The following is a 13,676-nucleotide window of genomic DNA, read 5'->3' as shown; positions in this document are numbered from 1 at the left end:
CCTCACCTCACCCTCACCTTGAGCTGGTTTAGCTTTAGCAAGTCACTATCCATGATGGCTGAAGTGCCAATAGCACTCAGCAGCCGCCGCTGCTCCGATCGTCGCTCAGAAAGCACCCGATTAGTCCCCTGCAAAAAGTATGACCAGAGAGGAGGTAAGCATCAGGATAGGTAGGAGGTAGTGAGTGGGCTAGACCTCAGACAGAGCCCTACCTGAGTGTCCACGCCTTCCAGCTGCCGGGCTGAGACAGGGCACACGTCCAAGTACTTGTCTTTCTCTTTCTTACTGATGGGGTAATAGCCTTCACTGCGTGCAGAGCCAGTCTGGTGCTCACGGGGGCCATCCTGGGGTCGCCGCTTTCGCTTTGGAGTGCTTAGGTTGGTGAGTGCAGGGTGTTAAAGAGAACAAATCCTTCACTGGCCTATATCCTGAAGCCCCCACCTTGTCTACCCCGCTACAAGAAAGGGAAGTGGATACAAGCTAGTGAGAATACTGTTAAGGGTCAGATGAGATCAGACAGTCCAGCTCAAGAGACACAAGGCAGAAGAAAAGAGAGCTGGGCAGCCAGAGGTGACCCCAAAGGCTGGAAAAGGCACAGCAAGTTAGAGTGAAAGGGAGGTCAATAGAGCCCTAGGAGTGACCTGAAGATAATATACCTTGCTCTGATCCTGGGGAAGGTGCCCACACCCCAGCCCCCTGGCATAGGCAGACCCAACTCTGCAGCTCAGGATATTTGTGTGATGGACCCAGTGGGTGTCATTAAGCCAGTCAGCACCACTGGTCTGCTGCAGCAACTGCTCATATGTGAGCCTCAGGTAACTCATATCTTCCAAGTCCAGGCCTGAGTTCCAAATGTCATATAAGATGGTCATCTGCTCAAACTCACTTCGGGGCTCAAAGGAAGGAGGTGGCGGGGGTGGGAGGGGTGGCCGCCGGCGCCGGGTATGGGAACGCAGGCTGCGTCGCCGGATGGCTCCCTCTTCCTCACTGCTACTGCTGCTGCTACTCTCTGAAGATTCAGACTCCTCCTCCTCCTCCTCCTCCTCCCCCCCTTCCTCCTCTGGCTGCTGCAGCTGTGGCTGTAGCTGCTTTGGCTCCTCTGCCTCAGCCACTACCACCTCAGGAGCTTCCAAGACCTCATCAGCTGGGGAGCTGAAGAGCGTGGCAGGGGCAGGAGATGGCTCCAAGGGCCGAGGTGCTGTCAAGGCAGATGGGGGTTTGATGGCCAGGGCATAGTTGTGCTCCAGCAGGATGTGGCTGAGCAGGAGGCTTGGGCGCTCAGCCTCATCTGAAGTCTCAGTGGCCTCTGAGTCGTCACCAGTAGGCAGAGAGGTCAACCTACATCGGGCAGGGGTCAGGGCCAAATCGGCCAGCACCGCTAGGTCAACTTCTGTCCCTGGCTCAGCTTCTTCCTCCTCATTGGAGCGGCTTCGGCCTCCAGCTCGGCTGCGAACCCCTCGGGCCACCTCCTCAGGCCAACTCTTGACCAGAGATGCATGGTCCAGGGGCAGGTTGCGAATGGTCCGCTCCATGCCCCGGGGGACTTTGCGAGAGACTGGGCCAGGAGACTTGGCCTGTACCGGGGCAGCAGGGGGTGGTTCTGGAGCTGGCACCTCCTCCACAGCAGAAAAGGAGACAGTTTTCCGGCGTTTCTTGGGTGGGGGCAGGAGAGGGATAGGGGAAGAAGGGCGCTCATCTGGGCGGGGTGTAGAGACTGGGGGTCCAGCTGGTGGCTCTGGGGGAGGCTGGGGCATACTGGGTGGTGGCTCTTCAGAGGGACCTGGGAAAGAACATGGGAAGAGGCCAGAATGTCAACCTCATCTGACAGTCATCCAGGGCAGAAGACCTGGGCTCAGCTGCACTGGAGCTGCCTCGCTTTACCAGGGGGTGCCCCTTCTTCAGCTTCTGCCTAGCAGACTCACGCTGATGTGCAGACAAACTTCTTACTCAGGGAACACTCTGCTTGCTTTTCCCTATCTACTCATACTATTGTCAGAACTGTGGTGTCCCTGAGCAGGATGGGATTCTGTACCTGCTCATTCATCCAGGTGACAAGTACAGACTGAACCTCAATGCCAGGCATGAAGAAAACTGGCTGAGCAGACATACAGACATATTTCCAACATCCTCAGGGAGCTTTTGTCCCGTGGAAGAAAAACATCTAAATAAAATACACAGCCAAGCTTGCAAGACTGAGAGGGAAGGGCTTCCACAAACACTGAGAATGTAGTCTGAATGTAGACTGGTGATGATGATAAAACCACATCCAAAAACGAGGCAAACAGACCAAGACAATTTTTGTCGGCTGCACTTTATAATTATTAACTAAAGCTGGGCATGGTGGTGCATGCCTTTAATCCCAGCACTCAGAAAACACAGAGAGGAGGATCGCTGTGAGTTCGAGGCCACCTTGAGACGACACAGTGAATGCCAGATCAGCCTGGACCAGAGTGAGACCCTAGTTTGAATAACAACAACAACAACAAATATACACACACACACACACACACACACACACACGCACTAGTTAGAATGAATTAAAATATCCATTATTTCAACTATAACATTCTTTGGTCTAGGTGAAACAGAAACAACAGTAATAAGATGCTTACTTTAGATCAACTGCCACATAAGCCTGAGAGCCTTTCTGGGTTGGAGAACACAGAGTTTGACTCCCCAGAACCCAGGTAAAAAAACAATAACAACAACAAAACAAACAAAAAAAAAAAATACGGGGCTGGAGAGATGGTTTAGTGGTTAAGCGCTTGCCTGTGAAGCCTAAGGACCCCGGTTTGAGGCTCGGTTCCCCAGGTCCCACGTTAGCTAGATGCACAAGGGGTGCAAGTGTCTGGAGTTCGTTTGCAGAGGCTGGAAGCCCTGGCGCACCCATTCTCTCTCCCTCTATCTGTCTTTCTGTGTCTGTCGCTCTCAAATAAATAAATTAATTAATTAAAAAAAAAATACGAAAAAACCAGTTGGGGCTTGTTTACCCAAAGCAGATTGGGATTGAGGGGAGACTGCCTCTCAAGGAAATACATAGATGAGCAATCAGAAACAGCAGCAAATATTCTCCTCTGGCCTCTGCAAGCACAGCATGGGGTATGCATATTGCACACACATGTGCAGACATCATACACATACATACTCTATATACACAACAAAACTGTCACAGGGTGTGGTGAGGCACGTCTTGGGAGGTAGAGGTAGGAGGATCATCATGAGTTTGAGGCCATCCTGAGGCTACATAGGGAATTCCAGGTCAGCCTGGGCTACAGCGAGATCCTCTGGTCCAGGCTGTAGTGGAATTCCCTATGTAGTCTTAGAGTGGCCTCAAACTTATGGTGATCTTCCTACTTCTGCCTTCCAAGTGCTGGGACTAAAGGCATGAGCCACCACACCTGGCTAAAATAAAACTTTTAAAATAAGAAGCTGGAAGTCTATATTAAATGCTTTATAAAAACTTGTCTGCAGGGCTGGAGAGATGGCTCAGTACTTAAAGTGCTTACCTACAAAGTCTGACCGCCTGGATTCAATTCCCTAATACCCTTATAAATAAAGCCAGATGCATAAAGTGGTATATGCCATCTGGAGTTCATTTGCCTTCAAGCTGGGCATGGTGATGCACTCGTTTAATCCCATCAAAAGTTTTGAGATAGGAGGATCACCATGAGTTTGAGGCCAGCTTGGGCTGCAGAATGAGTTCCAAATAACAAACATCAACAACAACAAAAATAAACCTATAACGGCTGGAGAGATGGCTTGGGGTATATTAAACAAACAAAACCCCTTTTTCTTCCAGCAAGGTGTGGTGGCTCACACCTGTAATTCCAGCACTCCAGAGGTAGAGGTATTAGAACCACCTATGAATTCAAAACCAACCAACCTAAGCTATAGTGCCTCAAAAAGGTGGGGGTTGGGTGGGAGGCTGGGGAGATGTACAAAGTTGCAAATGCATTTGGAGCTTATTTGCAGTGGCAGGACACCCTGGTACTCCCATTCATTCTCTCCCGTCTATTCCCCTCTCATTTGCTCCCCACCCCCTGCTTGCATGTAACAAAATGTTTTGAAGGTGGGGGAGGCTGGGAGATGTCTCAGCACTGGCTGCGCAAGCATGAAGGCATGAGAGGGCTTGAGACTGCCTGAATTCAATTCTCCAGCACCCATGTAAACAGCTGGGCATAACCACATATTTGACCCCAATCCTGAGGGATAGAGGCCAGAGTATTGCTGGGGCTTGCTGACTGAATAGCAAAAATGTCCAGATCTGGGTTTAGTGAGACTCCATCTCAAGGAAACAAGTGAGTGAAAAGAAAATATCCAACCTTTTCCTCGAGCCTCTACATGTGTGTGCATGCATCTGCACATGCACACACGCGTGCGCACACACACACATACCACACATACTCTACACACAAAGGCATGTCAAACCAACAAGGAACTTGCCTTCCTCCTCCTTTCCTAACACTAAACTTAGTGCTGAGGTCAGAAGAAAGTCTACACTAAAGCAGCCTGAAACAGATCCAAAATATGACCGGTAGGTTGAGGTAGAGACATGCCTTTGAGAACTGCTGCTGAACCCCCTCAGCTCACCTCCCAAAGATATGATGCAACTCCTACTCTCAACTTAAAGCCACTGACTTCATGAAGCCTTACCTCACTAGTAATATTTTCCTTGCAGATGCAGAAGGCTGGCACTTCTTAAATGCCAGCTTGAAGTGGCTGCAGCAAATTAATGGCTACCATAAGTGCACCTTACACTGAGCCTTTCACATGCAACAATGTAGTTCCCTGAGAGGGGCTACCAACCCTATCTCAAATTAGAAAGTTAGCCACAGAGAGATTCCTCAGTTGCCCAAGGTCATATGTGCCCAGGCAATCTGGATGGAGTTTATGCTTCAATTTGGTGCCCAGTACTGCCCTGAACACACTGTGGCTTCAGGTTTCATATCTGGTCCTACCACTTCAGAATGAAAAAGCAGCCAGTATTAAGCCTGGCCTGAGCAGAGAGTGATCAGTTTGTGCCAATGGCCCAAGCTGACGCTCCTAACTTGGGAATCCTGAGCAAGACCCTCAACCTGTTGAATCCTAGGTTGTGAACACCACCTGGGGTTTCAGACAGTGGAAAACTATACCTGGAAGGCCTCAGGGACTTGGCCCAGGCCTCCAGCTGCTCTGCTTGGAGGTAAAGGTAGGAGGATCATCACGAGTTTGAGGCCACCCTGAGACTACATGGTGAATTCCAGGTTAGCCTGGGCCACAGTGAGACCCTACCTCGAAAAACCAAAAAGAGAATAAACCAGACTAGAAAACAAAAGAAAGACAAGCAGGGCTGAGGAGATGGCTCATTTAAGAGTGCATGCAGTACCAGAGTAAGGATCTGAGTTTGCTCTCCTGAAGTGGGCATGGCTGTGCAGGCCTGTAACCCCAGTGTTGAGGGCCATGGAGGGAGGCAGGAGTACTGTTGCACAGGGCACATTTATCTGCATACACATGAATACACCACAGGTACACAAACCACACACAAAAGGAAAAAGAAAGGCAAGTGTTCTAATCCCTGTCTTTGGGGGTCTACTGCCAGACAGGCATAGGTCAGGAATGAATCCGTAAATCCCATTTTCTATTTTTTTTTTGAGAGGTGGAGGTGGGGTGGGCAATGGTTAAGATAGGTCTCATGTAGCCCAGACTGACCTGAAACTCACTATATTGCTGAGGATGACCCTGAACCCCTGATTCTTCTGCCTCTGTCTCCTAAGTGCTGGCATTACAGGCATATGTTACCATATCCAACTTTTCTTTTTTTTTGATTTAAACTGAGTTGGCTTCGAGTCAACTAGACAATAAATGAGCCTTCATTAATTAGGCTTCCATTTACAAGGCTGATTATCTTTGGAGGGAGTGTGTGCTTTGCTATCCTTCTAAGCCTTCTCATGGGTTCTCAGCATCAGCCATGCAACCTTCTATCCAGGTTACTCTTTCAGAAAACTGGCTATCTTTGTTACCTTGCCTCATCCCTCAACACTTGGCTTCAGTCTGAACCACTGAACTGAAATTGGTAAAGTCACCAATAACTACAATGACCTATCAGATCCAAGATATATTTCTGTCATTTATATACTTAGCTATTTTTGTGATCCTGGAGATTGAACCAGAGCCTCATGCATGCTAGGCAAATGCTACTAATGAACAATTATTCCCCAAGTCCTTTTTGAAATTTTGACAGTGAATCTTGCTAAGTTGCGCAAGCTAGTCTTGAACTCACCATATAGCCCAAGCTGACCTCAAATAGTGATCCTATCTTAGCCTTCAGGCAGCTGGGACTATCATGCCAGGATAATCTTTCTCCCCCTCCCCCTCCACCGTCCCACCCCACTGAGGCAGGGTCTCACTCTAGCCCAGGCTGACCTGAAATTCACTAGTGGTCTCAGGTTGGCCTTGAACTCATGGCAATCCTCCTACCTCTGTCTCCCACTGATGGGATTATAGGCGTGCACTACCAAGCCTGGCAATCTTTCCTCCCCCAACCTTTCATATTATTTATTTATTTGAGACAGACAGAAAGCAGCAGACAGTGAGTTAGCATGGGCATACCATGGCCTCCAGCCACTGCAAATGAATTCTAGGTGCATGTATCACCTAGTGCATTTGGCTTTACGTAGGTATTGGGAAATTAAACCCAGATAATCAGGCTTTGCAATCAAATGCTTTTAATTGCTGTGCCATCTCTCCAGTCCCTTATTTGTTTATTTGTAATTAGGACTCATACATATCCCAGACTGGCATGAACTGACTATATAGCTAAGGATGACTTTGAATTTGTGATCATCTAGCCTCTGTTTCCCAAGGGCTAGGATTACAGAGACATAGACCTCCACACATTGTTTTTACTTCTTCGTTTTAAACTAGCACTTTAACTGATGTGCAAAACTTATCCTTCCTCACTTCTTCTCATTTCCTTTCCAACCTCTTCTCTTTGCCCACTAAATCCTTGTGACAGGGCTTCCAGGCTTTGCAACCCACCTCCATACCATATATTCTTCAAGTTTTATACAAGTGAATCCACATTTATCTACACTCCCTTTCAGACATTTATCACATGCATCTACCTATTTCCAGCCAGTTTTTCCAAGGCTTCAGACCTATGACCCAATTGCCAGTATTTCTACCTGGAGGTCCAGACTATCTCAAACTCAATGCAAACTAACCTCAGCAGTTTCCTTCTTAACCGCAGCTTCACTTGTTTCTTTTCCTGGCAAATAATGCTAGCAAGTCATCCACTGTCTTGACTTCACCCTAACTTCACTCCCTGCCCATCACTCTAAACATCTACTTTACCTTACCTGCATCCTTTCACACCTTCTACTGCTAGCCTGCCTTTTCCCTTACCTCTGCCAAATCTCTTCTTGCCACAAAGGTACACATGTGGACATAGCCCTCTCCTTCCTGCCTCACAGAGATTGATGCCCTCTAGGTGGCCTGTGGCTTTCTGTTGCCCAGCTCTTGGGAAGCCGAGATAGGAGGATCACTATGAATTCCAGGGCATCCTGGGCTACAGAATGAGTTAGGACAGCCTGGACTAGAGTGAGACCCTGCCTCAAAACCAAACCAAACCAAACCCTGAGAATACATAGTGAATTCCAGGTCAGCTTGAGCCAGACCAAGACCCAGCCTTGAAAAACAAAAACAAACAAACAAAAATCCCTGAAATTTGATTCTATTAAAGGATACTCTAAGTCCCTCCCTCTTTTCACAGTCTTAATAGCCTTCTTGCATCATCATTCTCAATAGGGAATGTGGTCTTGGTCCTCAGAGGGCTTTCTCCTACTCTCAAGTAAAATCCAAATTAACATAGTCTTTGCATTTTGCATAAGCTGGCCTTCACCCTACCCACCAATCTTAGCTCTCAGCCTACTAAAAGGTTAGTTTTCTCTCAGGTTTTCCTATCTGTTGTTTACCTGCCTCAGGTACAGCCTATGTAACACCTCTCTTCTGCGATGCACATGCTCATCTCCTTGTGCTTTAGCAGGATGTTCTTTTTCTTTTCTTTCTTTGCAAGGTCAGGTCTCACCTCTGGCCCAGGCTGACCTGAAATTCACTATGGAGTCTCAGGGTGGCCTCAAACTCACAGCGATCCTCCTACCTCTGCCTCCTGAGTGCTGGGATTAAAGGCGTGCATCACCACGCCTGGCTAGCAGGATGTCCTCAAGATTCTGAGTACTCTGTATTTTTCCTTCATGGTGTTCACTGGCAATTACAGGTTTTCTCAAGCATCTACTCCCTAACTGGCCCATCTTTACCTGTAAACTGCAAGCTTTACAGGGTGAAAACAGTGCCTGCTGGACATACCATCATCCTGGCACCTGCTCCTGGCACTGGTAAATGCTCATTAAACTACTGCATGAATAAACAGTTATTGCATACAACAGTACAGTTATATGCCTGTACTATAGAACAAGGGACTGTGCAATCTACAAAGGAAAGCAAAGGTAGAACTAAGTTCTGGGCTAATTAACTGCCAATTTAATTGCTTATACATATTCACTACACCTTCAGGGATGAGCTTAAAAAAACTAGGAGGAGTCTGCTTGCTAAGTTTACTAAGGAATCTTTATTTTAACTTGTGTGGGAGGAGACATGTTTTACTTCACTAGCACACAAAAACCTAGGTCTACTAGGTAAATCACTTGGCAGTCTGGCTTAACGACTGGAATGCCTTCAAGGGGAAAGTTCAAGTAAATAATCTTGAGCTGGAGAGATAGGCAACACAGCAGTTAGAGAGACTTGCTTGCAAAGCATGATAGCCAGGTTTGATTCTCCAGGACCCATGTAAAGCCCAATGCACTAAGTACACACATGTCCGGAATTTGTTTGCAGCAGGAAGGAGGCCTTGGAGCACCCATATTCACACTCTGTGTCTCTCAAATAAACAAAAATAATTTTAAATATGTTATTTTTATTAATTTGAGGGGGAGCAAGCAGATAGAAAGAATGGGTATGCCAGGTTCTCTGTCCACTGTAAACAATTTTTGAAAGACAGGATGAGAGTGATGGGGGAGGAAAAAGAGAATTGGCACACCAGGGCCTCAGCAGGAATGTGCAAGCACGCACTTGCCTCACTGTGCATCTAGCTTACGTGGGATCTGGAGAGATATCAATCATGGGTCCTTAGGCTTTGCAGGCCAAGTGCCTTAACCACTAAGCCATCTCTCCAGCCCTACTGCAAACAAATTCTAGATGCATATGCCACCTGTGCATCTGGCTTATTGTGGGTACTGGGGAAATTAAATCTGGGTCTTTAGGCTTCCACTTCCCAGGACAGAACCTTAACGGCTAAGCCATCTCTACAGCCCTAGAAATATTTTTAAAAGATACACAGTAGCTGGGCATGGTGGTGCACACTTTTTTTTTTTAAATTTTTATTTATTAATTTGAGAGCGACAGACACAGAGAGAAAGACAGATAGAGGAAGAGAGAGAATGGGCGCGCCAGGGCTTCCAGCCTCTGCAAACGAACTCCAGACGCGTGCGCCCCCTTGTGCATCTGGCTAACGTGGGACCTGGGAAACCGAGCCTCGAACCGGGGTCCTTAGGCTTCAGAAGCAAACGCTTAACTGCTAAGCCATCTCTCCAGCCCTGGTGCATACTTTTAATCCCAGCACTCAGAAGGCAGAGGTAGGAGAACAGCTGTGAATTCAAGGCCAGCCTGGGACTACAAAGTGAGTTCCAGGTTGTCCTGGGCTACAATGAGACCCTACCTTGAAAAAACAAACAAACATAAAGATATATAGTCTTTTTCTTTGTATGTTTTTCCAAAAAACATCATACACCCTTACATAAAATTAATTAATGCAGGTTCCACCATTCTCTCAGACACTGACAAAAAACCATAAGGAGATCCTGTCACTAGCCCATACCACCTACCTGTAGGCCTTGCTGGAGAGGTCTCCTTTTCAGGGAGAGGTGTGATGGGGGAACCTTCACCCCTGTTGGGTTCAGGCTGCTCAGGAGGAGCTGGGAGGGGCTCCGGGACTTCTCTAGAGGGCAATGAGGCTGAGGGAATGGTTGCTGGATGCTCCTCTTCCTCCTCTTCTTCTTCTTCTTCTTCTTCAGAGGAGGAGGAGGAGGACTCTGATGATGAAGAGGATGATGAGGATGAGGAGGAAGATGACGAAGACGAGGAGTTGGAGGAACTGCTGCTCTCAGAGTCTGACGTGCTACCATTTTCACCATCTGAATCAGCATACAGAGAACATTTGGAGGACGAATCGCTTTCCTCATCTAGAAATACAAAGGGGCAATCAGGCAAGGTGGGAAGACCCTTACTTGATCAAGCTGAGGAATCATTTACTAACTCAGTAGTCTGGATATTAGGGTCTAGGCCAGCTGTTGGAAATCTAAGATGTCAAGGAGCTAGATAAGCAAAATCTGTCCATAGGTGAAAAACATTAGTCTGAGTGGCTGGGGAGGATAGTGAAAGGGAACCCTGGATTCTGCCTAGAGGAGGAAAGGAGGGAAGCTCTCCTTAAGAAGATGCTGACATAAAGAATAATAAAAGATCCCTGCACAGAGAAATAGGGTTTGAACAACAATGTCAAAGGCAAGAGAATAAAGACTTGGAGACTGGCAAACAGTCTGCTTGGATGACCAAGGTAGGTCCTTAAGGAATCACATGGACAATGAATTCTGAGAAAGGCTTCTGGGGAGAATGAACATTATGTGCTTTGAAAGTAGAAAGGGGACTATGAAAGGGGAAGGAGAGACCTAAAAGGGTGGGTGGAAATGGATATATGGGACATGAAAGCAGGAGGAACTAGTTGGGAGAGAAAGGGGACCAATAAGGGGGGAAAGGGGAATGTGGGGGAAATAAGAATAATATCTAATATGATAAATGTATGAAAACATTACAATAAAATTTATTACTTTGTATGATAAAAATAATTTGTAAAAGGCTCCAAAACATTACATGTTCTATACTATGAGAGATTGGGTTCTAAGTGTAATCCTAGTACTAAAAGACTCATGAAAGTGAGGCCAGCTTGGGCTCCACAGGAGTCAAGGGAAGGCAACTGAGCATGGAGGCTCACACCTACAATCCCAACACTCAGAAGGGTGAGACAGGAGCATTGTTATGAGTTTGATATCAACCTGAGCCAGGGAATTCCTGGTTAGCCTGGGCCAGCATAAGACCCTGCCTCCAAAAAAACAACAGGGGGGGAAAAAAAGGAAAAGAAAAGAAAGGCATCTAGGAAGTACAACTGTACAGCTGATAGGATGAAAGTAAAGGAGCACATATGAGTAGCTTTCATTCTTAGCAGATAATCCAGCCCTCTGCTTCAGTAACAAGGTCCATTTATCATCCTGGCCTCTACTAAAAGAGTACCTCAGACATTCACTGACCACCATGTAGCAAACTGACTCTTTTTTCAGGTCCCCCATCTTATCACTCTACCCCGAGCTTTTCTCAGGTTGCCTACCCTACCACTCTACCCCACTACCCTATTTCATTTCTTCAAAACTCTATATCTAAAATGATAGGATTTGTTCACTAGTTTGTCAAGTCTCCACCAAGCTCTCAAAAGCCAAGAACCACATTCTAAGTTCCTACAAAATACCTGCACATAGGAGCTTCAATATTTATTTCTGAAAGAATGTACCTACAACTCAAGTGGACATGGGAGCCAAAGGTCTTCAAATGGTCAGAAGACTGTCTTCACAAAGGAAGAGGGAGAGACAGTTTGGTGAGCATGCTTAAAGGATAGTGCTCAAGGGCTAGAGAGATGGTTTGCTAGTTAAGGCATTTGCCTGAGAAGCCTAAGGACCCATGTTCAACTCCCTAGATTCCATGTAAGCCAGATGCACAAAGTGACACAAGTGCAAGGCCATACATACACACAGTGGCACATGCCTCTGCAAGTGGCTGGAGACCCTGACACACCAATTCTCTCTCTCATAAAAAAAATAAAGGGACGGCTAGAGAGATGACTTAGCAGTTAAGGTGCTTGCCTGTGAAGCCTAAGAACTCATGACCAAAATCTCCAGGTCCCATGTAGCCAGACACAGAGTGACATAAGCACACAATACTACACACGCACCACAGGGGGAACATATATCTGAGTTTGTTTGCGGCAGCCGAAGGCCCTGGTACACCCATTCTCTCTCTCTCTCTATGCCTCTTTCTCTCTCAAAATAAATAATAATAAAATATATAAAGAGGCTGGAGAGACGGCTTAGTGGTTAAGATGCTTGCCTGCAAAGCTTGATGACCCATGTTCAACTCTCCAGATCCCACATAAACCAGATGCATAAGGTGATTCAAGTGCGCAAGGTTGCACATGGGCACAAGGTGATGCACATGTCTGGAGTTCAATTATAATGGCTGGAGGCCCTGGCACAACAATTCTCTCTCATTAAAAAAAAATCCAGGCATGGTGGCACATACCTTTAATCACAGCATTCGGGAGGCAGAGGTAGAAGGATCACCGAGTGTTCGAGGCCACCTGAGACTATATAGTGAATTCCAGGTCAGCGTGGGCTAGAGTGAGACCCTACCTCAAAATAAATAAATAAATAAATAATAGACAGGTGTTGGTGGCACAGACCTTTGATCCCAGCACTTGGGAGGCAGAGGTAGGAGAATAGTCATGAGTTCAAGGCCACCCTGAGACTACATAGTGAATTCCAGGTCAGCCTGAGCTAAGGTGAGACCCTGCCTCAAAAAAACCAAAATAACGATAATATTAATAAAACAACAGTGCTCAATGGGGGAAGGTCCAGCCTGGCAGCATTAAGGGGCCAGAGAAGACACAACCCTCTTCTCTAGGACTTGGGAAAAGAAGTCTTTGTTGAGCTGCTTGTAGGGGAGAGTTGTTTCAAAAGAAGCAAGCAGAAGGAAGCATTCTGAGTTCTGGGATTAATGCTTCCAAAGGGCCCAGGTTTCTTTTCTTTTCTGGTTGTTAGGTGTAGGGTCTCAATCTAACTCAGGCTGACCTGGAACTCACTATGTATTCTCAGGGTGGCCTCGAACTCATGGTGATCCTCCTACCTCTACCTCCCCAGCGCTGGGATCAAAGGTGTGTGCCACAACGCCCCCAGCTTTTTTTTTTACACTTTTTTTTTTTTTTTTTTTAATATTTGAGAGACAGACAGACAGACAGAGAGAGGCATCAGAGCCTTCAGCCACTGCACACAAACTCCAGATGCATGTGCCACCTTGTGCATGTGATTGACGTAGATCCAGGGTAATTGACCCTGGGTCCTTTAGCTTTGCAGGCACACGCTTTAACCACTAAGCCATCTCTCCAGCCCAGGGCCCAGGTTTCTAAAGGATGTGGCTATAAGATCTTTCAATGCAAAGGGTAAGGGTGGCCAGAGGTGTAGCAGGAAGATTATTTAAGTTCAGGAAAAAAACGGCAAGTGGCCTAATGCCTTCCTTTCCAAACCAGAGTTCTTTTTCTTTGGGGAAGGGGGAGGTTGGAGGTAGGGTCTTACTCTAGCCCAGGCTGGACTCAAACTCACAGCAATCCTACCTCCGCCTCCTTAGTGCTGGGATTAGAGGCATGTGCCACCATGCCTGCCCAAACCAGAATTTTCACATCCAAGTACTAACCAGGCCTGACCTTGCTTACCTTCCAAGATCAGACAGGATTCAGGGTAGTATGACCATAGACACAAGCCAGCATT

General features: G+C 46.9%; 1 protein-coding gene across 1 annotated transcript in view; it reads right to left on the bottom strand.

Annotated features, from left to right (window-relative positions):
* Setd1a (SET domain containing 1A, histone lysine methyltransferase) overlaps positions 1-13,676 on the bottom strand; it is a 33,219-nt gene that overhangs the window by 3,367 nt on the left and 16,176 nt on the right. Inside the window, exons 13-16 of the mRNA XM_045130991.1 lie at positions 9,918-10,274; positions 734-1,780; positions 213-385; positions 18-128 (exon numbers count right to left, since the gene is read on the bottom strand). Coding sequence (XP_044986926.1) covers positions 18-128; positions 213-385; positions 734-1,780; positions 9,918-10,274 — 1,688 coding nt within the window. The remainder of the gene's footprint in view (positions 1-17; positions 129-212; positions 386-733; positions 1,781-9,917; positions 10,275-13,676) is intronic.

This window comes from Jaculus jaculus, chromosome 12 (assembly GCF_020740685.1).
Source record: "Jaculus jaculus isolate mJacJac1 chromosome 12, mJacJac1.mat.Y.cur, whole genome shotgun sequence".
Taxonomy (NCBI): domain Eukaryota; kingdom Metazoa; phylum Chordata; class Mammalia; order Rodentia; family Dipodidae; genus Jaculus; species Jaculus jaculus.
Note: the sequence above shows the minus strand (reverse complement) of the source record. Positions and strands in the feature narration are given on the sequence as shown.